The sequence below is a fragment of the Sus scrofa genome, chromosome 8 (assembly GCF_054392235.1).
Source record: "Sus scrofa isolate SSC_HxYL_T2T_F1_AM1 chromosome 8, Sscrofa_HxYL_maternal_Yorkshire_Landrace_v2.0, whole genome shotgun sequence".
In the NCBI taxonomy this organism is placed as follows: Eukaryota; Metazoa; Chordata; class Mammalia; order Artiodactyla; family Suidae; genus Sus; species Sus scrofa.
In genome coordinates this window covers 79,779,649-79,805,611 of record NC_139390.1, presented here as the reverse complement: position 1 = coordinate 79,805,611, position 25,963 = coordinate 79,779,649, and the positions used below count along the sequence as shown (strand labels likewise).

At 37.3% G+C, this 25,963-nt stretch overlaps 1 protein-coding gene across 21 annotated transcripts in view; it reads right to left on the bottom strand.

Annotated features, from left to right (window-relative positions):
• Positions 1–25,963, bottom strand: part of MRPL1 (mitochondrial ribosomal protein L1) — a 189,627-nt gene that overhangs the window by 115,222 nt on the left and 48,442 nt on the right. For 19 of the 21 annotated variants that reach the window (XR_014812762.1, XM_084972616.1, XM_084972617.1 and 16 more), the window contains 4 exons: positions 17,107–17,365; positions 13,562–13,645; positions 11,489–11,560; positions 8,443–8,554 (listed from right to left, as the gene is read on the bottom strand). Coding sequence is in view for 18 of the 21 variants with exons in the window: in XM_084972616.1 (XP_084828742.1) it covers positions 8,443–8,554; positions 11,489–11,560; positions 13,562–13,645; positions 17,107–17,365 (527 nt within the window). In the remaining 3 variants the exon portion in view is untranslated. Of the gene's footprint in view, positions 1–6,282; positions 7,663–7,720; positions 8,555–11,488; positions 11,561–13,561; positions 13,646–17,106; positions 17,366–25,963 lie in introns of those variants that run through there. The other 2 variants (XR_014812763.1, XR_014812764.1) reach the window with 2 other exon arrangements.

Genomic DNA, 25,963 nt, shown 5'->3' with positions numbered 1-25,963 from the left:
AAGCCAAGCCACAGAAGTGACAATGCCAAATCCTTAACCCCTGGGCTGCCAGGGAATTCCTGTCTTTTTTCTCTTTCATTGACTTCCATTCTGATATTTATTTTCTTCTTTCTACTTACTTTGGGCTTAATTTTCTTTTTTTCTAGGTTCTCAAGGTAAAAGCTGAGAACAATGACTTTAAGCCTTTCTTTTCTAATTTGCCCTTTAAAGCTATAACTTTCCCTATAAGTACTGCTTTAACAACAGTTTTGACATGTGCTTTGTCATTCAGTTCATAACATTCTCCGATTTCTCTTGTGATTCCCTCTTTGATCTATACGTTACTTAGAAATTGATTAATTTTAATGTATTTGGAGATTTCTCTTTTGGTTACTGATTTCTGACTTAACTGTCATGATTAAAAAACACACTCTGTATGACTTCTAACAAGACTTGCATTATAACCCAGCAAATGGTCTAACTTGAATGTTCGATTTACACCTGGAAAGTGTATACCAAATACTTCCTACTGTTAAGTGTTGTGTTGCTAGCAATCAGGAAAACTGGTAACAATATTGTTCAAGTCTTTCACATACTTATCAGTTTTCCATATATGTGATCAATCAATTGTACCTGATGATTTATCTATTTCTCCTTTCAATTTTGTCAGTTTTTGCTTCATGTATTTTAAGTTAAATATGTGTTTCTAGATGAGCATGTTCTTTTATTAATATAGAATATCCATCTTTTTCTCTAATAAATTCTTTGTCTAAAAAGGATTCTGTCTGGTTTTAAAATAGCCAACCCAATTCTCTAATGCTTGCTGTTTTCATGGTATATCTTTGTTCTTCGTGTTACTTTCAGCCTATTTGTGTTTGAAATGTGAAATGTGTCTCCTGTAGACAACATATAATTGGATTGTTCTTCTAGTGTCTTATAATCTCTGTCTTTTGGTTGAAATGTTTATACAATTTCCAATTAACCTAATGATATGGCTGACTTTAGGTCTTTATTTTGAAATGTGTTTTCTATGTGTCTCATCTTGTTTGTTCCTCTGTTCTTCCTATACTGCTTTCTTTCTGTATTAAACAAAAAAGTTTAGTGTATCATTTTTATTCCTCTATTTAGTTTACCTCTCTCTTTTTGCTTGTTCTAGAGATTACAATGTGTACATTTATTTATTATAAACTATTTCATCTTCATACTTCCAGAAAACAATAGATTTGTCCTTATCTCCATCCTCCCTACCTCATCTCCTGATATTAGCATCTGCCCAAAACTGCTTCATCTCCTGTAGATCTATATTCTTTAAAACAATGTTCACTCAAGACAGAAATCAGGGTATCATTCTAGATTCCTCCCTCTGCCTGACCTTCCACATTGCATCAGTTCCTCCTGTTAATTCTACCTCCTCATATCCCACAACGCTCTTGCTCTTCTCTGTCTTCATTGTCACCGCTCAGCTTCTGTCCTTATTCATCTTTTCCCTGGCCTGCTGCATTACCCACCTCACTGGTCTCTGTTCTTGAAGTTTCATTATCCTCACATCACCACCCTATCACTTCCTCAGCTCCCAAATGGAATCATTCTAATAAGCAAATCTTACATCATTCTTCCGAGCAATATTTTTCAATGGCTCCTATCTGCACAGAGGATAAAATCTAATCTCCGTGGTATGGCACATAAAGCCCTCCATGATTTGGCCCACTGCCTATCACTACTAATCTCACTGATCTTTCTCATAGCATTTTATGTACCAAAAGATAGAAAGTTACTTATAATTTCCTGAACAGAACTGACCGTCTCCTAATTTTACGTATTAGTACAGGCCATTTCCTCTACCTGGAATATTCTCCTCATGCATATCAGGAAAGAAAATGTCTCTCATGCTTAAACTCTCAATTTAAATGCTACCCTCTTTATATAATCTGAATATACAAAGTATCGCTCATTCCCCTAAGCACTTTGTACAATTTCCACTAGTACACTTTCTGCATTTTAGAGTAGCAGTTTGTTCTCGTCTCTCTCAATTTTTGTCTCCTTAAAGATGAGGACTATCTTTTCATATTTTAGTCCCCAGTACTTAAGCAGATTGCTTGGCACATAGTAGGCACTCAGTAATTATCTGCTTATTCAATAAATGAGTTATAAAGGTAGAAATGACATATGAAGACATGAAAGAGTTCTAAAAGAAAAAGAAAATTAATGGACATGAATAGCTACTTTAAGAACAGCAGGGAGTCAATTAGAATCGAGGCTCATTTATAGCACATATTTGTTATGTACCCAGACTGTGCTAAGCTTTTGCATATTATAACAAAAACTCTATGGGGAGATGTTATCCTGAAATTCATTTTGTAGATGAATAAAGAGGCACAAAAAATTTTCCAAAATTTGTTCAAGGTCACAGTGAGTGATGAAGCCAAGACAGAACGAGATCTTTGTTATTCTGCTTTTCAATATAGCCCGATATAAATCGTTACCACTATTTCTAGGGCTTTGCTTTTCCTTATTGCTCTGTAACTGCTCTCCTCTTTTTTATCTTATCTTCTTTCTGTGCATTTACACTTTTCTACTTTTCTCCTCTTTCTTTTTCCTTTCTCTTTCTCAAATTCTATTTAATTTCATAATGAACACAACCTATACTGAACTATATGGTCAGGAATTTCATCCTGATGTACCCTCTCTTTTCTTCTTTACCAGGGCATACAACAGGGATAAAGCAAGTAGAATATAAGATACCAGGGCAGACAAAGAAGGAGTAGTTAGTGAGATAAAAGGTGAGCTAAGATTGTACAGGGTAAAAGTTAGTTTCAAGAAACAGAGAAGGAGTTCTCATTGTGGTGCAATCCGACTAGTATCCATAAGGATGTGGGTTCCATCCCTGGCCTCGCTCAGTGGGTTGGGGATCCAGCGTTGCCATGAGCTGTAGTGTAGGTCACAGACATGGCTCGGATCCCATGATGCTGTGGCTGTGGTGTAGGCCAGCAACTGTAGTTCTGATTCAACCCCTTGCCTGGGAACTTCTATATGCTGCAGGTGCAGCCCTAAAAAGGAAAAAAAAAGAAAGAAAGAATAAAGAAACAGAGAAAACTCAAAACATATCTTTATATGTGGCAAAAAAAAAAAAAATCAGTGGCTGTTAGTGAGAGCAAAATTTTAGCTCGATTACGTGAGAGGAGGATGTAAGGAAGAATACTACTTAGTAAGGAAGTAGAGATAGCCAACCACTAAAACCACCTGCTTGAAAAACTTGGTATGAAACAAGAGAAAGAACTAAGATCACAGCTATAAAGGATAGCAGAATCAAATGAAGATTTTTGAGGTTATGCATTTTGCTTTTGGTTTATTTAACTAGAGAAATGTGAGTTAATTAAACTAAAACTAAATGCACAGTAAATCGGTTTGTCTAGTGCAGACAATGAAACCATTAACTTGGAGACAGCAAGGACTTTGTCTGTATTGTTCACAGCCATCACACTCAACGCTTGCCACATAACTATAAACACAATTAGTCTAATCCAAAAAAATCTATAAATGGTAGATAAACCATTCTTCATTTGCAACATTTAATCTGGTGTCTCCTATGAACGGAATACTGCAGTAAATGTGCATTCACTGTACAAATATCTGTTGAGTACCTCCTATGTGCCAGGCACTACTCTGGATCACAGGAATATAGTAGTGGACAAAATCAAAAATGCTCTTACTCTAATGGGAAGAATCAAACATACACCCACAATTTTAAAATGCAAGATGCCAGTAGTGATTAGCCTTAAAAAGAATGTAAAAATGAAATAATGAGAAATTCAGTGATAATGGGAAGCAGAGGTTAATATTTTATATAGGATGGTCACAGAAGGCTTTCTGTTTAGGTGATATTTGAATAAGAATGTGAGCCAAGTGTTACCCTTGTGGCTCGGCAGAAAGGAATTTGACTAGTATCCATGGGGACACAGGTTGAATACCTGGCCTCACTCAGTGGGTTAAGGATCTGGTGTTGCCGTGAGCTGAGGTGTAGGTCAAAGATGCGGCTCACAGCTGGCATTGCTGTAGCTGTGGCATAGGCCAGCGGCTACAGCAGCAATTTGACCCCTAGCCTGGGAACATCCATATGCCACAGGTGTGGCCCTAAAAAGCAAGAGAAAAAAAAAAAATGTGAGCCAGGCAAACTAGCAAAAAGCATCACAGATGGATGGGACAAAGAGTCCAAAGACTTGAGAAGGGAGAACACTTAGTATGTATGAAGAAGGGCAAGGAGGTCACTATGGCTGGAATAAAGGAAATGAAGGAAAGTTAAAAAAAACCTGCCGTAATAATTTATCTATAATAACAGTCATACCTAATCATCACTGGAGTCTCTTACACATAAATACATTTTAAACTAATACATGCAAGGAGGAAATTTAGAAAAATTTCAAGTTGGTTACCCTGCAAAAATTCCCTGTCTTAGCATTTTTCTTTATCTCCAAAGAATTCAAATTGCTCCAGTAATGCGAGCAATACTCTGAGGTACAGCATGCTAATCTATGAGTTAAAAACAATTTACATTAGTTTTCAATAATCTTACATCCATTGCTCCCAAATACATGCAATATCAATTTCCTCAGAGAAAGCAGTGTCCTACTCAGTAAATGGCAATGCTACTTGGACACATCTGCTGGAATGTCCTTATGGACAAGACTCCAACTGGAGCAGTGATATTCAATTCTAAGAGCTGTATTAACACAGACATACATTCGTGGGTCCAAGTTTCTGATCATATCCAATACCTGGCAATAACTTAGTATAGTTTTACAAAGTTCTACTGTTTCTGCATGTGCTATAATACCTCTTATGGCTTAATATACATAATAGAAAGCTGATTCCGTTAGGTCAAGATATTTCTCCTGCTAGTATTTTTTGCTTAGTAAATGCTAAACAATAAGATTAGGAATAAAGAAAATTTAAAAAAATCAGTAAAACATATCTATATTAGAGATGTAAGAATTTCAGAGGGCATTTATGGGGAGGAAGCTAGTTGACAAGCAAAATTTCCAAGAAATTTTTATTTTTTTTTTTTTTTTTAATTTATTTTTTTTTTTTTTTTGTCTTTTTGATATTTCTTTGGGCCGCTCCTGCGGCATATGGAGGTTCCCAGGCTAGGGGTCCAATCGGAGCTGTAGCTGCCAGCCTACACCGGAGCCACAGCAACGTGGGATCCGAGCCGCGTCTGCAACCTACACCACAGCTCACGGCAACGCCGGATCATTAACCCACTGAGCAAGCGCAGGGATCGAACCCGCAACCTCATGGTTCCTAGTCGGATTCGTTAACCACTGCGCCACGACGGGAACTCCCCAAGAAATTTTTAAAAGCAACTTTTAAATGTCTTTTTTTTTTTTTTTTCTTGTCTTTTTGTCTTTTCTAGGGCAGTACCCAAGGCATATGGAGGTTCCCAGGCTAAGGGTTTAATCGGAGCTGTAGCCACGGGCCTACACCAGAGCGACAGTAACTCGGGATCCGAGCCATGTCTGTGACCTACACCACAGCTCACGGCAACACCAGATCCTTAACCAAGGATCGAACCAGCAACTTCATCGTTGAAAGTCGGGTTCATTAACCGCTGAGCCATGACGGGCACTCCTAAATGTCTTTTTTTAACGAGATAAAAAAGAAATGCTAAGGAAACAAGCCAAATGTGCACTGGAAAAATAGAAAACTTGCCTGTAGTTACATAAGCAATTAAAATAAAACAAATAAACTACAGCATTAAACATGCTGCAAAATGTGCAAAATTCAATCCAGCCAGGATGGTTACACCCACTCCCTTCAGAAAAACAAAATATAAAACAAAATGGGAAATAATGAGCTCAGCTGCAGGGGCTTGTTTGTTTTTTTAATTCCATCCATGTGCTCAAAACTAATTTCTATTTTACCCTTACGTTTTCTGTTGCATGTTAGGGGAATCAAATGTTCCTAAACAAGAATCTGAATAAGCTCTAAAAATGCATAATATAAGCTTCATTTGTTCTAATGCACATCTGGTGTATTCCACTTTAACATTTTTGACAGGTTAATCATTTGTCTTCATGTTGAAAGAACACAAATGTTTTGCCAGTGCTGTTAAACAGATTGCGTGGGGCATGAAAAGAAAGGTTAGGGAAGGAGAAAGGTCTGTCAGTTTTCCCAAAATGCTTTGTTAAGCAAATGGAGGGGTGAGGGGGTGAAAGTAGAACATACCTAAGTAACTGACCTTGGTATACAGAAGCTATGATTCATTAGGAAAGTACAAAGAAAATAAAGTCCACTAATACAAAACACTTTAAAGGAAAATTTTTTATATTCAAAAGAAAAAAATTATTTGAAAACCTTTCAGACTAAAAATAATAATCCCAAATTTTACAATGAAAATGATAATTTAAAACACCTCAATGCTAAAGAAAATTGAGTTATTCAAGGAATGGATAAAATAGCAAAGGTGATAAAATCAATTTTTGTGAAAAATTAGTTCATCATGCAAAGCTAGGAGCTGGCTGAATACAGATATATTCAGTATTCAGTTTCAGTTTTAACTGACTATATTTAGTATTGTTTGGTTTTTGTTAAGCTTGAATTAGGAAAAAATGAGTATTATTTTCATTCAACTGCAGTTCTTGTTTAATTTTTTTTTTCCTTTGGTCTTTTTCTCTTTTTAGGGTCGCACCTGCGGCATACGGAGGTTCCCAGGCTAGGGGTCTAATTGGAGCTGTAGCTGCCAGCCTACACCACAGCCACAGCAACTCAGGATCCGTGCCGCATCTGCGACCTACACCAGAGCTCACGGCAACGGTGGATCCTTAACCCACTAAGTGAGGCCAGGGATCGAACCTGCAACCTCATGGTTCCTGGTTGGATTTGCTAACCACTGAGACACGACGGGAACTTCTAATTTTTTAAATAATGTTCCCTTTCAGGTCTTACTTAGAAAGGATGTGTGTGATTCCATGAAAACAAACACTACTGTAATGGAAATTCCTAATAAAAAACACCTTACCTCTGTCCAATATCTCATAAGGAAGTGTTACTCAATGCAGGCTATCACAAAGAAACAAAACTCTAGTACAGAAAAAGAAGTGAAGAGTACATCTGAATTTGCTTAAAATACAGAACATGACCTATAATTCAGATGAGCATTAATGGCTATCATGTATGAAGAATTTCACAAGATTTTTTTTTAGCTCACCTACTGTTAAAATTTGAAAACCAATCTACTAAAATGATTTTAAAATATCTGCTCTATTTACACCATAAAATTTTATTTGAAACATTTATCTAGAGCATATATTCAGCACCATCTAAAAGAAACTATATCTGCAAACGAATGTATTTTTCTTCCCAAATCTACTTCCTGTTTCCATTAATGATATGGAGAGATCCTAAGGCTTAAAAATCTCAGCATCATCTGACTCTTCTCTTTCTCCCTCTCAACCTGTCCATTCCTAACTATATAGTGCAAAGCCTTATTATCTTTGACATCTGTCCTCTTCGCTCCAATCTCGTTATGAAGACTTCAAATACTGCCTTCATTAGCACCTGCACTGGTCTCCCTGCCTCTAACCTTGATTCACACCAATACATCTTACAAGCTACTGCTAGGAGTTCCCGTCGTGGCTCAGTGATTAACGAATCTGACTAGGAACCATGAGGTTGCAGGTTCGATCCCTGGCCTCAGTGGGTTAAGGATCCAGCGTTGCTGTGAGCTCTGGTGTAGGTTGCAGACCTAAGATATTTCTGGGGTGTGGCCCGTAATTTCTGACTTACTTCAGTGTCTATGGTTCACAGATTCTTTCTACTTAAAATAATATCCGCCTTAATCTGTTCACCAAATCACTCAAGGTACAGTTTAAATGGGACGCCCTTCAGGATGCCTTCTCCGATTTCCCCACCTATGTATAAATTCCTCCTCTACCGAACACTTCCATCTCTTTGTGAATTTATCATAGAATACTTCCTACTTTATCAAAAGGCTATTCATGTGGCACCCTTATTTCTCTTACTAGATTTCGTAAGGAAGGAATATCCAAAAGGCGAAAGTTGCTTAAGGGAAATAACTGTAGAACTATACACAGTAAGCACACACATACATACGCTGAATGCTGACATAAATGAGCATACATCCTATAATGATAAAGAGGTATAAAATAGTATGATGATAACATACCTAGTGGGTAAAATGGTCCATTAACTTAAAACGAGAATATGGCCTAAATTTAAAGAACTGGTATTATAAAGAGTAACTAGGTTTTCAAAGTATATTAACTCACCAATATTAATGCCAAAGGAAAAAAAATTAAATCCATGTGGTCTTATATAACATAAAACTCAAATACTAAGACGTTCTATTTATTCTACATATATATTAGCAAATTTACTTTCCAACTAAACATACATAATAGAAAGTTGTTGATAGCATACTGAAATAGTACAAGAATTCTCCCTTACTTCGAGTAAGCTTAGGAAATCTTTTTTTCAGTTTCTTCCTTAATGGATTAAGCTCAGGCATTATTTCTGGAACAGCTACATAAAAGTCTGGTTGAATTTCATCATCCAAAATCTGAAAATCGGGAGAAAAAAGATAATCTTAGATTATACAAAAAGCTTTACCCTTTTAAAACTAAATAAAGTTTAATGCAGTTATAATTTCCCTTATAATTTAGAAAACAGACATTAAGCATAATTCTTTTCATCAAACACAAGGCTCATATGAACACATTTATCAATTATTAAAACCATTAGAAGCAAACATTTTTTGATGTTTTTTTCTAAATAGCCACATCTATTAAAAACAAAACAAAACAGAACAAAATTTATGGGCTTAATTCTCCCATGGAGTTATGTCAGACAACAGTGTTAGAAACTAGAACATGGCACTGATATGTACATGGTTCATACTGTCCCATAAAGCTGAATTCATAGGGCCATTAAAACTGAAGAAACATGATGAAAGTTTTGCAAGAGATCACAGGTAAAGTTAATAGCACCAGCTGCCAAATCACTAACTACTACATTGCTTTCATAAATTTCAAGCATAGTAGTTCCCATCATGGCTCAGTGGTTAACAAATCCGACTAGGAACCATGAGGTTGCGGGTTCAATCCCTGGCCTTGCTCAGTGGGTTAAGGATCCAGCGTTGCTGTGAGCTGTGGTATAGGTTGCATACGCGGCTCGGATCCCAAGTTGCTATGGCTCTGGTGTAGGCCAGTGGCTACAGCTCCGATTAGACCCCTAGCCTGGGAACCTCCATATGCGGCGGGAGCGGCCCAAGAAATGGCAAAAAGACAAAAAAAAATTTAAAAATTAAAAAAAAAAATTTCAAGCATCAAGAGAAATGAATCTGTAATTATTTTCACAAAGAATTGAAACTAAAATTCCCTTTGCCTCCAAAAACTAAAAGAAGAGTGGAATGGTCAAAGACAAGTTTACTTATAATTATTATCCATACTCTAATTGTAGTCTAAGCACAAAGAGAGTAAGTTCAATTTTTAAAAGACATTTTAAATTAATTCAGGCAGGCACCCCAAATAATTATTGTACTAATACAGTATACTCTATTTAAAAATGTGGTTAATTATAAAATAAAGCAACTTTTTAGAACAATTATTTTACCATTGATTCTTTGTGCATAAAATCTTACCACACTATGTCATTCAAAGTCTTGGTTTGGGGTTACACACTGAATCATAAAACTTGAACTCAGGCAAAATTGAGCAAGATTCTGGAACTTATCCTCCTGTTACCATTCTTTCTTTTTACAAATTCTTTAGTTCATAAATAACATAATGTGCTTCCCTGGACAATAACAACTTACATTAAAGAAGCACTTACCACATGGCAAAAATTCTGCTAAATTACGTTATATGGTTTAGTTCACTAATACAATAATCCTACGAGGAAAGCACTAACATTGACCACACATTCCAGATATGGAAACTGAGGGTTCAGGTAGGACGAATCAGTCTGTGCACTTTTAAAAGGCACACCCAAAACTCAAACATAGGCAGTTTGGTTCCAGAACCAAGGCTCTCGTCACTAGAAGTATGAAGGCAGAAGCAATTTTGAAATGTCAAAGGACTGTACATGAAATTTCTATTCCAAGATATTCCAATACTGACTCTAAAACATCTTCCTGTGAATTAAATTTAAAATTATGTTTCAAAGTTTTGTTATAGCATATCTTGGAATAATACAAAGCTATATGAAAATCTTGCTTTAGAGACAAGTAAAAATGAAACTAAAGTCCCTCAGAGCCAAGCATACTTGCGATATTTCACAAGTATTGTAATTAAAGCAAAATAAATTTAGTAAACAAAAGTCTTACTTAAAAAATGACTTAGGAGTTCCCACTGTGGTGCAGCAGAAAGGACTTCGACTAGTATCCATGAGGATAAGGGTTCGGTCCCTGGCCTCACTCTGTAGGTCAGGGATACGGCATTCCCATGAGCTGTGGTGTAATTCACAGACTCGGCTCAGATTCCAAGTTGCCAGGGCCAGGGCTATGGGTGGCAGCTGTAGCTCTAATTCAACCCCTAGCCTGGGAACTTCCATATGCCAGAGGTGTGGCCCTCAAAAGGAAAAAGAAAAAAAAAAAAGAAAAGAAAAGAAAAGAAAAGAAAAAGAAAAAGAATGAAATGACTAAAAGTTCAATTAATTCATCCTACATTTATCTATTATAAGCACCAGTAAAATAATATTTAAACTAGGTAAAAAATTCAGGAATGTGTTTTAAAAAAAAACTGTAGCCATGATACTGACTTTACTTCACAACCTGAATACCTTTTTAAGATAAAAAAGGATGAGTTTTAAAAGATACCAGGGGTTAACTTGAAAGAATATGCTAGTTTTGATGCATTACAGAGGTGGCGTTTTTCCCCTCTAATAATAGATCATCACTGGGACACCTAAAATAAATTCTGTACCTATAATATCTTATTTATCAAATAATTTTAAAATGTACTTGATTACTTTATTTGGGTTACTTTTTCAAATACGTTTTATGTAATGAACTTAATGCTACAGAACACTTTCTGTTCCCTTACCAATTCTTTCTTAAGAAGTAACTTCTTACCTAACATTTAAGAAGTAGAGCTATCTATTCAGACTCCAACTGTTGCTATTACAGTCCTCTAAGATACTCTTATGCTTGCAGGAAGAAAACAGACCACAGGCAGTATACAAGTTTAATAAAAAGAGTTAGTTCTCTGACTTCTGAGACCTTTCCAGTCCACCCACAAAACTCTCACAAACATAAAGGAAACAAAGGGGGAAAAACACACAATGTAAATCAAGCATAATTAATACCAGACTGTCTGGATACTTTTTTCTTAGCTTGATTTTGAAACTCAAAAATACTCCCTGTTCTGTAAAGCTCTACTGACCATTTATCAAAAGATATGAATATGGTGGTTATGTTCCACATGTAATAAATCAATGGATGGCAAAGATAACGGAACAATTTCTATAACTAATGAACACAAAAACAACACTGTACCTTCTGAATCAGATTAGTTCCTCCTGCAAACGCAGCTCCCTTTTCTTCTGCTATTTTAATCTCTGAAGCATTCTACCAAAACACAATAGTTTCAACATCAATCTTCAACAAATTCAGTCTGCTTTAAAGCACTTTATCAGAAATAACACCACAGTTCAAAATAAAAGTGTTTTTCACTTTTAACTGAAAATGCATCAATTTTCAACTATATGCATCAGAGATAGAACATCTAGAACAAGTTTAGTTTTTAGGTGATTAAGGTGTTTAACTAATATACGAGGAAAACACATCAAAATGGCATATTAGGACCCAACCAAGTGCATCAACCTAAATTTCCAATACCATCAATATATCACCTTCCAAAAAGAAAAGGTTGAAATATATTTAGTTTTGCTAATTTAAATGGAGACATTTATTAGGCTAATACAGAGGAATAAAAATTTTTACTTAAGAAATGACAGAAACATTGGGATGGAAATGCTAAAAAACCTGGTTGTGACAATCATTGTACAACTATAAATGTAATAAAATTCGCTGAATAATAAAATTAAAAAATGAAAAAAATAAAATTAAAGAAAAAGAAATAACAGAGTTCCCATCTGTGGCTCAGTGGTTAATGAATCCGACTAGGAACCATGAGGTTGCGGGTTCGGTCCCTGCCCTTGCTCAGTGGGTTAACGATCCGGCATTGCCGTGAGATGTGGTGTAGGTCGCAGACATGACTCGGATCCCGCGTTGCTGTGGCTCTGGCGTAGGCCGGTGGCTACAGCTCCGATTAGACCCCTAGCCTGGGAACTTCCATATGCCACGGGAGCGGCCCAAGAAATAGCAAAAAGACAAAAAAAAAAAAAGAAAGAAAGAAAGAAAAGAGATAACAGAAACAAAATTTAGCCTGTTGTCTGAAAATTCAAAAGAAAAATTCACAGTATTAGTTTTTTTCTATATGTTCCATTTATGCCATTTGATTTTACTGTGAAAGTATATCACTCCCTTATTTACTCAAGTTTTGTGGCATTCCAAGAGCTACATTCTCCACTTTTCTGGAAAAAAGGTAAAGAATTTCTTCATCGAAGGTGAGACAGATGGAGAAGAATCAAAATACTTTACAAAACAAATTCATAAAACATGTAATAAACAGAAGTTTATACTACAAAAAAAAAAAAAAATGAAAGAGACCTGGACTACCATACTTGTTATAGCCTTGAATTTCCAGACTAGACAACTTTAAAAGTGTGGTTTCTGCGTCTTCACAGCACTAAGCGGGCCCACTGCTTTAAAGTTTGTTTTCTTCTCTAAGTCCATAAGATCCTGCTGTATAGCACTGGGAACTATATCTAGTCACTTATGATGGAGCATGACGGAGGATAATGTGAGAAAGAGAATGTATACATGTCTGTGTGACTGGGTCACTTTGCTGTACAGAAGAAAGTCAAACAGAACACTGTAAATCAACTATAATGGAAAAAATAAAAATCATTTAAAAAAATAAACAAAATTGGAGTTCCCGTCATGGCACAGTGGTTAACGAATCCGTCTAGGAAGTATAAGGTTGCGGGTTCGGTTCCTGGCCTTGCTCAGTGGGTTAGGGATCCGGTGTTGCCGTGAGCTGTGGTGTAGGTTGCAGATGCGCCTCAAATCCCGAGTTGCTGTGGCCCTGGCATAGGCCGGCGGCTACAGCTCCAATTCGACCCCTGGCCTTGGAACCTCCATATGCACCAGGAAACGGCCCTAGAAAAGGCAAAAAGACAAAAAATAAAAATAAAAAATAAAAAATAAATAAATAAAATAAAAACAAATTTAAAAAATAAAATCTATTTTATTATAGTTTGAAGAATTAGTTTGAGTAGGAAGCATGTGGTAAATGAATAATGATGAAGTTAAGGTTGTAACTTAGCTCTTTCTCAAACTAATGACATAACCTCAAGTAAGTCACCTAACTGCTTTGAGTTCCACGTAGGGAAAATAAGTCTAGGGAAATACTAGGATTTTCTCTAACTCTAGCTATTCTAATCACTGATTAATGTGATAATGTAAAAAATTAAATGATACAGAAATTTGACAAATATTACTTACCCCTGTAAATACAGCAACTTTATTGATTTCTGAAGTGAATGGGTATGGCAAACTAAGAACACTGGCAAATGGCTCCACTTTTTTCTAAGTACACAATGGAAAAAACAATTATAAAAAGGCTCATTCATCTTTTCTGTACTTTTCACATCTGTAAAAAAATAGAACTGTTTTGTTTTTAATGTTTTGTGTCCTCTTATTAATTTTGAAATATTCACTGATTACACCTTAAGGCATAAGAAATATTCTTTGTAAGAATTCCTAATAAAATCTGAAGCTGCCTTCCGAGATCCATACTGCCTACCACGGTATCAAGAAACATGCTTGCTCAAGCCTCATCTTCCCCAGTACTCAGTACAATCTTTCCACATGAGAGATGCCAAGCAAGTTTGCTGCCCTGAATTAAATTCAAAAGAAAGTGCAGGGAATTCCCGTCGAAACTCAGTGGTTAACGAATCTGACTAGGAACCATGAGGTTGTGGGTTCGACACCTAGCCTCGCTCAGTGGGTTAAGGATCCGGCGTAGCCGTGAGCTGTGGTGTAGGTCACAGATGCGGTTCAGATCACCCATTGCTGTGGCTCTGGTGTAGGCTGGAAGCTACAGCTCTGATTAGACCCCTAACCTGGGAACCTCAATATGCCACGAGTGTGGCTCTAGAAAAGATAAACACACACACACACACACACACACACACACACACACACACACACACACACACACACAAAGAAGCCATTTTCATTTAAAAAAAAAAAAAAGAACGTGGAATTTTTGTACTCCATCAAGGAGAACATGAATATAGATAGCTATGCATACTAAACAATATCCAGCTAATCTCCTCAGCAGGTCATCCCTAATTTCCATCATTGGTTCTAAACATCAGGTAAATCAGATGATATTAACCCTAAATCCAAGACAGAGTGGCTCTGAAAGGCTCATCCGAGTGGGTCTATTTTGAAGCAACCTGGACCACCACCACTTTCAGATATATTTGGGAGGTCAGTTGGAAAATCCCAAATAAACTATGGCATGCATTTGAGGTGCCCTGACATGGGGAAAGTTTCTACAGGGCCTCAGAACGAATTTGTTCAGTCATTGGGTCAAGGACCTGTCTAGGCCTGTGGTCAGATCTCATGGAAACAAGGCGTGGGCCCATAATTTTAGTCTAGCCTTAAGGTCTGGAAGAAAGAGAAAAGGAGCTGTTCCCTAGTGAAAACTGATTGAAAGATTATATTTTTAGAAAAGCTCTGATGGAAGATAACCTCCTGAGAATTTCATTTCAGACATGAAGGCACAAACTCTTGAGCACACTTTATATCAGCCATTCAACTCAGTTTTATTGACTAGCATTCCTTTGCCATTAACGTGTCACAACTGGCTTCAGTAAATTTTTCAATGGCAAGCAATCACAATAATAGCATCTCCTGGGGGAACCCTGGCATGTTTTACAAGCACTCAAGAACAAAAAATGTCTTAGGAAGACAACTGTAGCCTTTCAACGTTATTAGTTTACAAGTGGCCTCCATTTATGAAAGGAAGCATGTGTCCTATAAGACTTCATTACCAACGACACTAGTGGTTGACTGAGAAAGTGGTTATCTTGGACCTTACGACATTTTAAAATAACAGTAGCATTAAGGTATAGAATAAAATTACAATAGGGCTGGTATAAACTATAATAAGTAAGAACCTAAGAAATGAGCTTAGTTCAAATCCTAACTCCACCCCGTACTCTGTGACCTTGACCAAGTTACTTCACTTTCTATGTCTCAGATTCATCTCCTGAGATTATTATAGAATTAAATGAGAAAATGGATACAAAGCATTTAGTATTGTGGCTGGTACATAGAAAGTTTCCAGTGAATGCCAACTGTTTTCACTAAACACACTTACATTAAATTATTTTAATAATAACATTATTAAACACCTTTAATAGTAAAATTCTTTACTATTATCTAATTTAATCCAGAACTAAATGAACTAACAAGCATTTTATCCCCCTTTATATAGAGAGGGAAAAAAACCTGAGATTTGTAGAGGATAAACCAGAAGCTCAAAGTCAAAGAGCAAGTAGTGGTGATGCCAGGATTCTGACCTGTACTGTAACCCAACTGCAGAGCCTGTGCTCTTAAGACCTATGTTGCACTGCCTCCTCCTACGTGCTCAATTATTCTTGTTGTTGAGGTGGTTAAATTGTACTTAAAAACATATACCTTCTAGTTTGACCAAAAAAAGACATTCTCAGAATAAAAATTAAAATATCGCCAAAAAAAATTAGACTTTCTAAGTGAGAAGCTTATAAAATTTAAAGTTGTAATGGACCTCGATTCCAATCTAATGTTTTTCCCACTTTGGGAATTTTAAATTTTTTTTTTTTTTTTTTTGCTTTTTTTTTTTTTGCTTTTTAGGGCCACACCCATGGCATAGGGAAGTTCCCAGGCTAGGGGTCAAATCAGAGCTACAACTGCCAGCCTACACTACAGCCACAGCAACACCAGGTCCAAGCTGCATCTGTGCCCTACACCGCAGCTCACGGCAAAGACAGATCCTTAACCCACTGAGCGAGGCCAGAAATCTAACCCACAACCTGATAGTTCCTAGTCAGATTCATTTCTGCTGCACCACAACAGGAACTCCCACTTTGGGAATTTTAGAAACCAGTCTTCCCAGGAACTATAATACACAGACAGACAAAGCAGAAAGGTCCTGGTGGAGATGAGAGTTAAGTGGCGTGGCACCCCACCCATGCAAATTTGGTCTCAACCCAGGATTCTAAGGAATACACCCAAAGGCCCCTAAACTAATCCAAAGTCCTCATTTACGAGAAGGAACAACACACTCAGGCAGCTTAAGTCATTTTTCAAACTTACAGTTTAATACCTCAATTAAGTTTTGTTTTTGGCTGCGCCCTCAGCATATGTAAGTTTCCAGGCCAAGGACCAAACCTTCGCCACAGCAGTGACAACAATGGATCATTCACCAGCTGAGCCAAGAGATAACTCCAATACCTCAATTAATTCTAACGCTACTTTTGCTGAAATTTATACCAGTGAATTCCAAGTGAATAGGAGATACATGTTCATCAACTCTGCAGAGTGTATTCAACATTTTATTTTATGTGTGAAAAATTAAAAGACAAACATTTTTCACTGTAAAGTTCAGAAAGAACATAAGATTTTCTAAAAATTATTATAGGAGACAAAAATTTTTACATTAAGAAACAGCAGGAATTCCCGTTGTGGCTCAGCAGAAACAAATCCAACTAGGAACCATGAGGTTGTGGGTTCAATCCCTGGCTTCTTCACTCGGTGGGTTAAGGATCTGGCATTGCCATGAGCTGTGGTATAGGTCGCAAACACAGCTCTGATCCTGCATTGCTGTGGCTGTGGCGTAGGCCGGCAGCTGTGGCTCCAATTCGACCCCTGGTCTGGGAACCTCCATATGCTGTGGGTATGGCCCTAAAAAAAAAGCGAGAGAAAAAAAAAAAAAGAAACAGCAATTCATTCAACCACAGTTCACAAATAAATTTATTTTAATTGAGTCTACATACCTTCTTCCCCAGAGTCATGTCCAGTGTCAAATCAAGATAAACACCTTGATTTGGATTAGTAAAGTCCAGAACTTGAAATTTCTTAAGTAAGTGAATCGCTTTCTCTACCTCGTATATCTGCCTTGGATATAAGCGTTTTAGGTAGACATCATCTTCAGGCTCACCTTCCATAAAGGGATATGATTTTATTTTTTCTATATCATCTTTTTTTTCATCTGATGCTTTTCCTTTGGCACCCTTTTGTGTTTTCTTTGCAGGCCTTAAAAAAAATAATAAACTCAAGATCAGTCATCACAATACGTAGTTCAAGAGACTTAAAAAGCTCAATGTACATTAGAAAAAAATGGCAAAAGATAAAGCTTATTTTAATTCAAAAGCATAGATTGCTTTATAGTTTTTCTATTTCAACAAATATTCGGTGAACTTTTGAACTATTGATACAAAGTTGAATAAGGCACTGATGCTGCTCTCTAGAAACGTTAAGAGTAGAGTAGGCAGACAGGCAAATAGGTAATTTCTATATAATGTGGTAAGTACTATGAGACCATTATCAGGGCCAAAGGGAAGCTAGCCCAGGAGGTCAGAGAAGGGTTCTGAAAGAGATGACCCCCAAGTCAATTCTTGAAGGACAAGGAAGAATTAGCCCAGATATATACTCAAGAGAGGTGAAAATATATATGACTCCACAAAAATTTGTACACTAATGTTCATATCAGCATTACTCAAAAAAGCCAAAAAGTAAAACAACCCAGATGTCCATCAACTGATGAACCAATACCCAAAATGTGGTATATCCTTACAGCAGAATGTTAGTAAGAAATGAAAAGGAATGAAGCGCTGATACATGCTGCAATATGTATGAACCTTAAAAACATTATGCTAAGTGAAAGAAGCTAATCACAAAGACCACATATTGTAAGGTTCCATTTATAGGAACTATTAAGAATGGGTACGTCTACAGAAACTGAAAGTAGATTTAGTGGTTGTCTAGGGCCAAGGGAGAAGGTTAGGGGAATGGGAAGTGGCTGCTAGTGGGCATGAGCTTTCGTTTTTGTTTTTTTCAAAACACTGGAACTCCCCAATTGGTTTCAAGAAAGCATTTCTTTTCTTTTTTTCTTTTCTTTTTTCTTTTTTTGCCCACGCCCACAGCATGCAGAAGTTCCTGGACCAGGGATCAAAACGGAGCCACAGCAGTGACCCAAGCCACAGCAGTGACAATGCTGGATCCTTTAACTGCTAGGCCACCAGGGAACTCCAGGAATGGGGTTTTGAGTAAAAATAATGAAAATGTTCTAAAATTGTTGCGCAACTCTGTGAGTATACTGAAAAGCACTAAATTGTACACTTTAAATGGGTGAATTATATATATGTAAATTATATCTCAATAAAGCTATTGTTTAAAAAATAGAGTTAGCCAGGCAAAGAAACAACATAACATGCACTGAAGCATGATAAACAGAATGGTACACAATGGAACTATTATAAGTTCTAGATGACTAGAAAAGGGGATGGTAAACGTTCTCTGTAAGGGACCAGGTAGCAAATGTTTTCTGGTCTCCTGTCTCAATGACTCAGCTCTGCCACTACAAGGTGAAAGTAGCCACAGACAACACAAAAATGAGTGAGTGCAGCTGTGTTCCAAAAAAATTTTTCAGGTGTCGCAAAAGATTGTTATTTTCTTGTTTTCTCCCAAATCATTTAAAAATATAAAAAAATACATAAAACTCATTCTTAGCTTATAAACCATACAAAAATAGATGGCAGTGCTATTTATCGTGGAGAGAACAACAAATACTAGTTTTTTCTGAAGGCTCTTATTAATAAACATGATTTTCTCTTTTTTATAGGTAAATAAAATATTCTTGTAACATTAAATAAATTCCTGGATAAGCCTAAATAAATAAACGACAGGCCAGATTTTTTTGGCCCACTGGCCGTATTTTGCTAACACCTAAAGGGTAAAGCAGAAGGCATGAAAAAGCAGCAGATCAGGCTAGAGAATCCAGATCACAAAGGGCCTCCTCTAGAGGCAATGAGAAGCCACTGAACAGGAGTGACATCTGTATCTCAAGTAGAGGACTCTGGCTACAACGTAAAGGATGGATTTGAAGGAAGTTGCATCAGAGACAATCAAGAGACAACTCCCTTCCTTTCTTCTCAAGGAGATATAACAGCCTGAATCAGAGTAGTGAGAGCTAAGAGGATGGAAAGATTGTTATAGAGATGTCTTACAAGGTAAATATTGAAGATAGGGAAAGGGGAAAGAGAAGACTCTAGAATACTTCATAGTTTTCTGGTTTGGGTGACTAGACATAGAGCAGTATCATTAACCAAAACCAGAAATAAAGAAAGCAAAACAGCCTTCTTATGAGGAAGGTAGTCAAAGAGAAGAGTTGAGCTGGGGCAATATAGTTTGAGTGTGGGATTAGTTGCATCATGGGCCCCAATTCCTTATCGCTCCCTCTATTCAAGTTCCTTTGCTATGTAAGTAACTTTGCAGTTCCTCCCACTTAAAAGGGTGGGGTATATTTCCCAGTGCCTAGATCTAGTCGTGTGACTAGGAGGGCACTATAACAAAACAAAAGTGACTGTTTCTTGTTCTAAGAGGCCTTAAGAGGCTTCAATTGTTTCCACTTGTAAGTCTGTATTTCTGCCATTTTCATAAGAACAGGCCTGGGCAAGCCCAAAGGTAGGAGGTTGAGAGGCCTGAAACAGCACTGCCCCCACAGAGCTCCAGGCAATTCTCAGCTGACCTCAGACTCCCAGATGCACAGCAAGCCCAGCAAAGGTCATCAGAGGTACCCATTCAAATCTAGCTTAGATCAGCTCACCCACAGATGTGGGGCAATATTAATTAATTGTAGGGTGGTTTGTTAAGACGATGCTTACAAAATATCTAAGAAAATATGTTCAACAACAGTTTGAATCTAAAAAGAAAAGACAGAACTAGAGGTGATATATTTTCTCAGTACTCTTTCAATTACACCTTTAACGTTTTTAACATAAAAGACTTAAATCAATGAAATGATATTCTAGAAAGACATCTGGGTTCTGTGGTAGACAGAATAATGGCTTCCCAAAGATGTCCATAACTACATGGCAAAAAAGAACTTTGCAGACGGGATTAACATTAAGGAACAGGAGATGGGGAGAGTGCCCTGGGCTACCCAGGCAGGCCCAGGGCCCAATCTAAGCACTCAAGTCCCTGAAAGCAGAGAAACTTTCCCCTTTCTATACCTGACAGACAAGGGAAGAGACAGGAGAAATCTGAGCATGGAAGGATCCAACATGCCATTCCTAGCTTTGAAGATGGAAGGGAAGCCACGAGCCAAGGAATATGCGCAGCCTCTCAAAGCTGGGAATGGCAAGGAAACAGAGTCTACCTTGGAGCCTCTAGAAAGAATGAAGCTCTGATGACATCTTGATTTTAGCCAAGTGAGATCCATGTCTGACCTCTGACCTACAAAGCTACGAGATAATAAACCTGTGTTGTTTTAAGCAAGGAGGTTTGTGGCAATAGAAAACTAATATGGGGTCCTATAAAATTTACGGGAGAGAAATGGATGACAATAAAATGATTTTTAGAAAAAGAATCTCAAAAAGCAATGCAACACATAATTCCATTCTCACTTAACAGCACTCAATGAATCCTTATTTTTACATAACTAATAATAGTATCCTCCCAGCTAATGAGCAATTCAGCAGAATAGCAGATAATAACAGTGCTTATTTTTAATAGGACACAGGTGTCCTACTGGGTTGCTGACAAGTCTTAAGTAGGTGCCCAAGTAGATGGCTGCAACATGCCTCAATAGCACTTGGAAGTACCCCACAAAACTCTGAAACCTTCCAAACCAGAAAAATCACATTTTATATTTAGTAAAAGAGCAGTGAAGCCAATAAAAGAAGCCTAGAGAGCCTGTTTTAATAATAAATTCTCAATCTAAAATAAGCAAAGGAATAAATATCCTAGCTTAACCTACAGATTTATTTACATAAATGCTAATTTCACCACTAAATTTTTAATCATGGCTGACTGTCAATTTAATTTGCAATTAGTAATATGAAGTTCCCAGAGGCTAAAATATTTTTTAAATTAACAAATATTTGCAAAACCCAATAAAAGTCTGATACATAAAGAGACTGACTTGGGAGTTCCCATTGTGTCTCAGCGGGTTACTAATCCAACTAGTATCCATGAGGAGTTGAGTCTGATCCCTGGCCTCGCTCAGTGGGTTAAGGATCCAGCATGGCCATGAGCTGTGGTGTAAGTTGCAGACGCAGCTCATATCCCACACTGATGTGGCTATGGCTAAGCAGGCAGCTGCAGCTCTGATTCAATCCCTCACCTGGGAACTTCCATATGCTGTGGCCCTAAAAACGCAAAAGAAAAGACTGAGTTGGGTAAACAGCAGTTTACTTATTTATACTTTGGACCTTGTTTCACAAAATATTTGAGATGGTTCAGTTAAAATTATTAAGTTATAAATGGAACACTGTATTCGTTTTTTAAAAAGTATATCATTATAACACAGAGCAAACAGGACCCTAAGGAAAATACTTTCTTCCAAAATTAAAAAAAATTTGCTATTGAATTAAATGTCAAGAATAATTAATTATAAACTCACCACCTATTATTTTCCATGACCCTTCAAAAATCACCTATCTTTATTCATAAGAAACACATCCAAAAGAACTTTGTTGTTCAGGCAGTTATGTAAGGTCCTATCAGAAGAGTTTAAACACTACGATTCTCAGGGAATAAAATAATCATATTAGAAAGGTTTTGAGGAAGGTGAGGGAGAAACACCTGGCAGTCTGAATTAGCGAGAACAGAATTTAGCTGCAGTTACCTGGGTAACTAAACCACACAGGTTAAATGAGTAATAAGAGACTGTATTCAGGCAATAACTTTCTCCCGGCCTCGCCTATCTCCTAACTCCAAAAGCCCGGCCTCGCCTATCTCCTAACTCCAAAAGCATGAAAGGAAAAATAATTCCATGGTCACACCCAAACAGAAGAAGAAAAAAAAAAATCAGTGCCAATAAAGTTCACTTCAAGACCTTTGAAGATCTGTGACCTTAGAGATCCAAGACCTTTAAGGCTAAAGAAGCCTTTACTTTGAGGAATTAAGGTGGGAGGCACATGACCACAGTCAAACTGAACTGAACTAAACGGAAATGAAGAGAAAATGCCTAGAGCATATAACTATTAATGGAATGCAAATGTATGGAATTCTTATTTCTCAGTGTAATCACATAAATTCACTAAAATCTCTGTGCTGGTTTATTCATTAAACTAAATGCAGAAGTTCTGCTTACATTTACCACGTAAAAACTGACAGGAAGTTCCTGCTGTGGCACAGTGGGCTAAGGAGCCAGCACTGTCTCTGTGGTGGCGTGGGTTCAATCTCCAGTGCAGTGTGGCGTAGGTCACAGCTGCGGCTCAGATTGGATCCCTGGCCCAGAAACTTCCATATGCCATAGGTGTAGGGGAAAAAAAAAATGACAGAATAAAACCCAGTCAATAATACTACAAATAAAAGCTGGAAAGAGCATTAACAATGTCACAGTCAGATAAAATCACTTTTCTTGAACCTGTCACAGAGCTGAGATTGCAGGACAACCAAGTAGGCCTGACATCTAAGGAGTCAGCCCGCACTCCCCACAATCCCCCTCCACATGCATACAGCTACCTGGGCTGCTGGGCATGCAGCAAGGACAGTTTCACCATGAGCAGAGAATGAGAGGAAGGCAAGCAAGTAAGAAAAATAGCAGCTAAACTTTTAGCACTAGCATGATAGTATAAAACCTCTGAGGAATCCAGACACAAGGGAAGTTCACACTCAAGACATGAGCCCTTTCCACAGACCTCCACCAGAGGCTCCCAGGGAAAGACAGGAGCAGGCCAGGAGACTAGAAAGCCTCCCTCGAGGGTACAGCATGCAGAAGATCAGCCTCTGCTGCAGGAAAGGCAAGCAACCCTGAAACCCTCTAGGTTACAGGTAAACACCCATTGGAGGTAGGGAAAGAAAAGAAGAAAAAAAAAAAACACCAGAAAAAAGAAAAAAATATTAAAACTTCTATCTTGGGGGTAGGGTAGGAAGCAGTCTTGAGTGAAGTATCCTCTATAAAACTAGGGAAGGGCCCAGACACTGTGGCACATGACCTGCAAGAGACACACACCATGGAGAGAGGGGAGAGAAATACCTAGAAAACCTCATCCCCAAGGACCAAAGACAGTGGGCTACTCAAGACAAAGGCTGGATTTGGAAAACAGAGACTCCCTTCTGCACCCATCATCAGTCTGACAAGCACTGAATAATAAGCACCAACAGTCTTCTACTAGGAGAGGAGGAAGAGTAGGGAGAGTGACCTTCTTCTAAGGCACAGCTGCACAGGCAAGGCGGTAAACTGAGCATGGAGCAGGAACACTGAGAAATGAAAACCTTCCAGCAACCCAGCCCCCACCCCAAGCACAAGGTAACAATACAGAAATCTGATGTGGTGGGAACCATAGCAACAACAAAACCAAACCCAGCTCAATTTCCAAATGGATTGACTCAACTTTGCTGAGACAGAAGAAGCATGTCCATTTCTAGGCATAAATACTATGTATTTTAGTCTCAACTGTTCTACATAAGATATCTAGTAGCCAATAAAAATTCTGAGGTACACAAAGACCCAAGAAAACGAACCTATACTCAAGAGAAAAGCAGAACCAGAGTCAGAGATGCCCCTGGCAAACCAGGAGTATACACACACACTTTTAAGTGACAAAAGATAGAGAAGCAAGCATGAGCCCTCTCCCTATCTCAACTCCTGATAAAAGCTTAGCCATGCAAAAAACTATTTTTAGTATATGAAAGTCAATACATTAAAAAATTAAAATCACAACTAAAATTATGAATACCATGATTCTGGTCAAGCTACTGAAGAACTCTCATTGTCAGATACAGAGAAAAATTATCTGCTAATAATTTTCTGTAATTTTTAAGGATGCATATTTCTCATACCACGCTTTTTTTTTTTTTTTTTTTTTTTTTTTTTTGTCTTTTTGCCTTTTCTAGTGCCACTCCTGGGGCATATGGAGGTTCCCAGGCTAGGGGTCTATTCAGAGCTGTAGCCGCAGGCCTACGCCAGAGCCACAGCAACACGGGATCCAAGCCGCGTCTGCAAACTACACCACAGCTCACAGCAACACCGGATCCTTAATCCACTGAGCAAGGCCAGGGACTGAACCCACAACCTCAGGTTTCCTAGTCGGATTTGTTAACCACTTAGCCACGACGGGAACTCCACTCATACCACACTTTTTAGTTGAGTGAAAATTCCTTTTAAAGTTGTACTGGAATAGAATATGGGGAAGATATAAAATGAAAAATTTCTATAGGATGAAAGAAAAAATGGAAAAATGGGCAAAAGATATAAATTAGAAATAAGATGAAGAAATAAAAATAAAGATTGTTAATATCCAAGACTGTTAAAAATGTGGGCATTCTCACTCACTGCTGGGTGGGGGTGTAAGTTGGAAAAAGCAAGATTCTAACTTCTCAACAACAAAAAAGAATCCAGGTACTATTCAAAAATCAAAGGAGACCTCCTGTTTATTTATTTACATTTCTGCTTCCTCTCCCTGCATCCTATATTCAAGCCATATCATTCACTTTCATGTCTCTGAACCACTGAAATATCTTTCTCCCAACTCCCCTGCAAAATTCTCTTTGGGGACCCAGTTTAAATACTTCTTGCCATATTCTCCTCCAGGAAGAATTACCTGACATTTCATCTGTGATCCCATTGCACTTCATTCATTCATCTACTTTAACAATTAAAACATAGTAAAGGTATAGTGCAGATATATGCTAATCTATAATATATAAAAAGCTCCTACTAATCAACAACAAAAAAAATGGAAAAGGACATAAACAGAAAGTTTATGGTAAAGAAAATATAAATGGCTCTTAAACATATAAAAAGAGTACAACCTCAATAATAATAATATACATTAAAACCATGATGATACCATTTATTACCTATCAAACTGGTAAAGTTCAAAGATTTTGACTATACTGGATATGGGAAAATAGGCATCCTAATAATGTTTGCTGGTAAGAATATCAATTGGCAAGATCTCTATGAAGGCAATTTGCTATTACCTATCAAAATTATAAATGCAAACATATTTTGACTCAATTCTATTTCTGAGCTTATACTACAAACATATTCATAATATTTGATAAGATCTATGTACATGATTATTCAAAGCAGGACTGTTTTAACAGCAAAAAACTAGAAAGATAAATGCATATCAATAGAGGGATGGTTAGGTAAATGATGGTATATTCACACAATGAAATATTATACCCATGTTCACTGTAGCACTATTTACAATAACCAAGACATGGAAGCAATCTAAGAAAGACAAATACCATATGATTTCACTTATATTTGTAATCTTAAAAAAACAGACAAACTTACAGATACAGAGAAAGATTGGTGGTTGACAGAAGCAAGGGGTGTGGTGTAGGTGAAATAGTTGAAGATGGTCAAAAGGTTCAAATTTCCAGTTATAAAATAAGACATACAAATGTAACGTACGGCATGGTGACTATAATTCATACTATTATTTGCAGACCTGAAAACTGCTAAGAGAGTAAGTCTTAAAATTTCTCTTGACAAGAAAAAAAATTTCTAACTGTGCTTATAGATGTTAACTAGATTTATTGTGGTGAGCATTTTCCAATATGTATAAATATCAAATCATTATGTTGCATACCTGAAACTAATCTAATGCTATATGCCAATTTTATCTCAAATTTTTTAAAATGACTAGACAGCTCTGTCTGAAATAATCT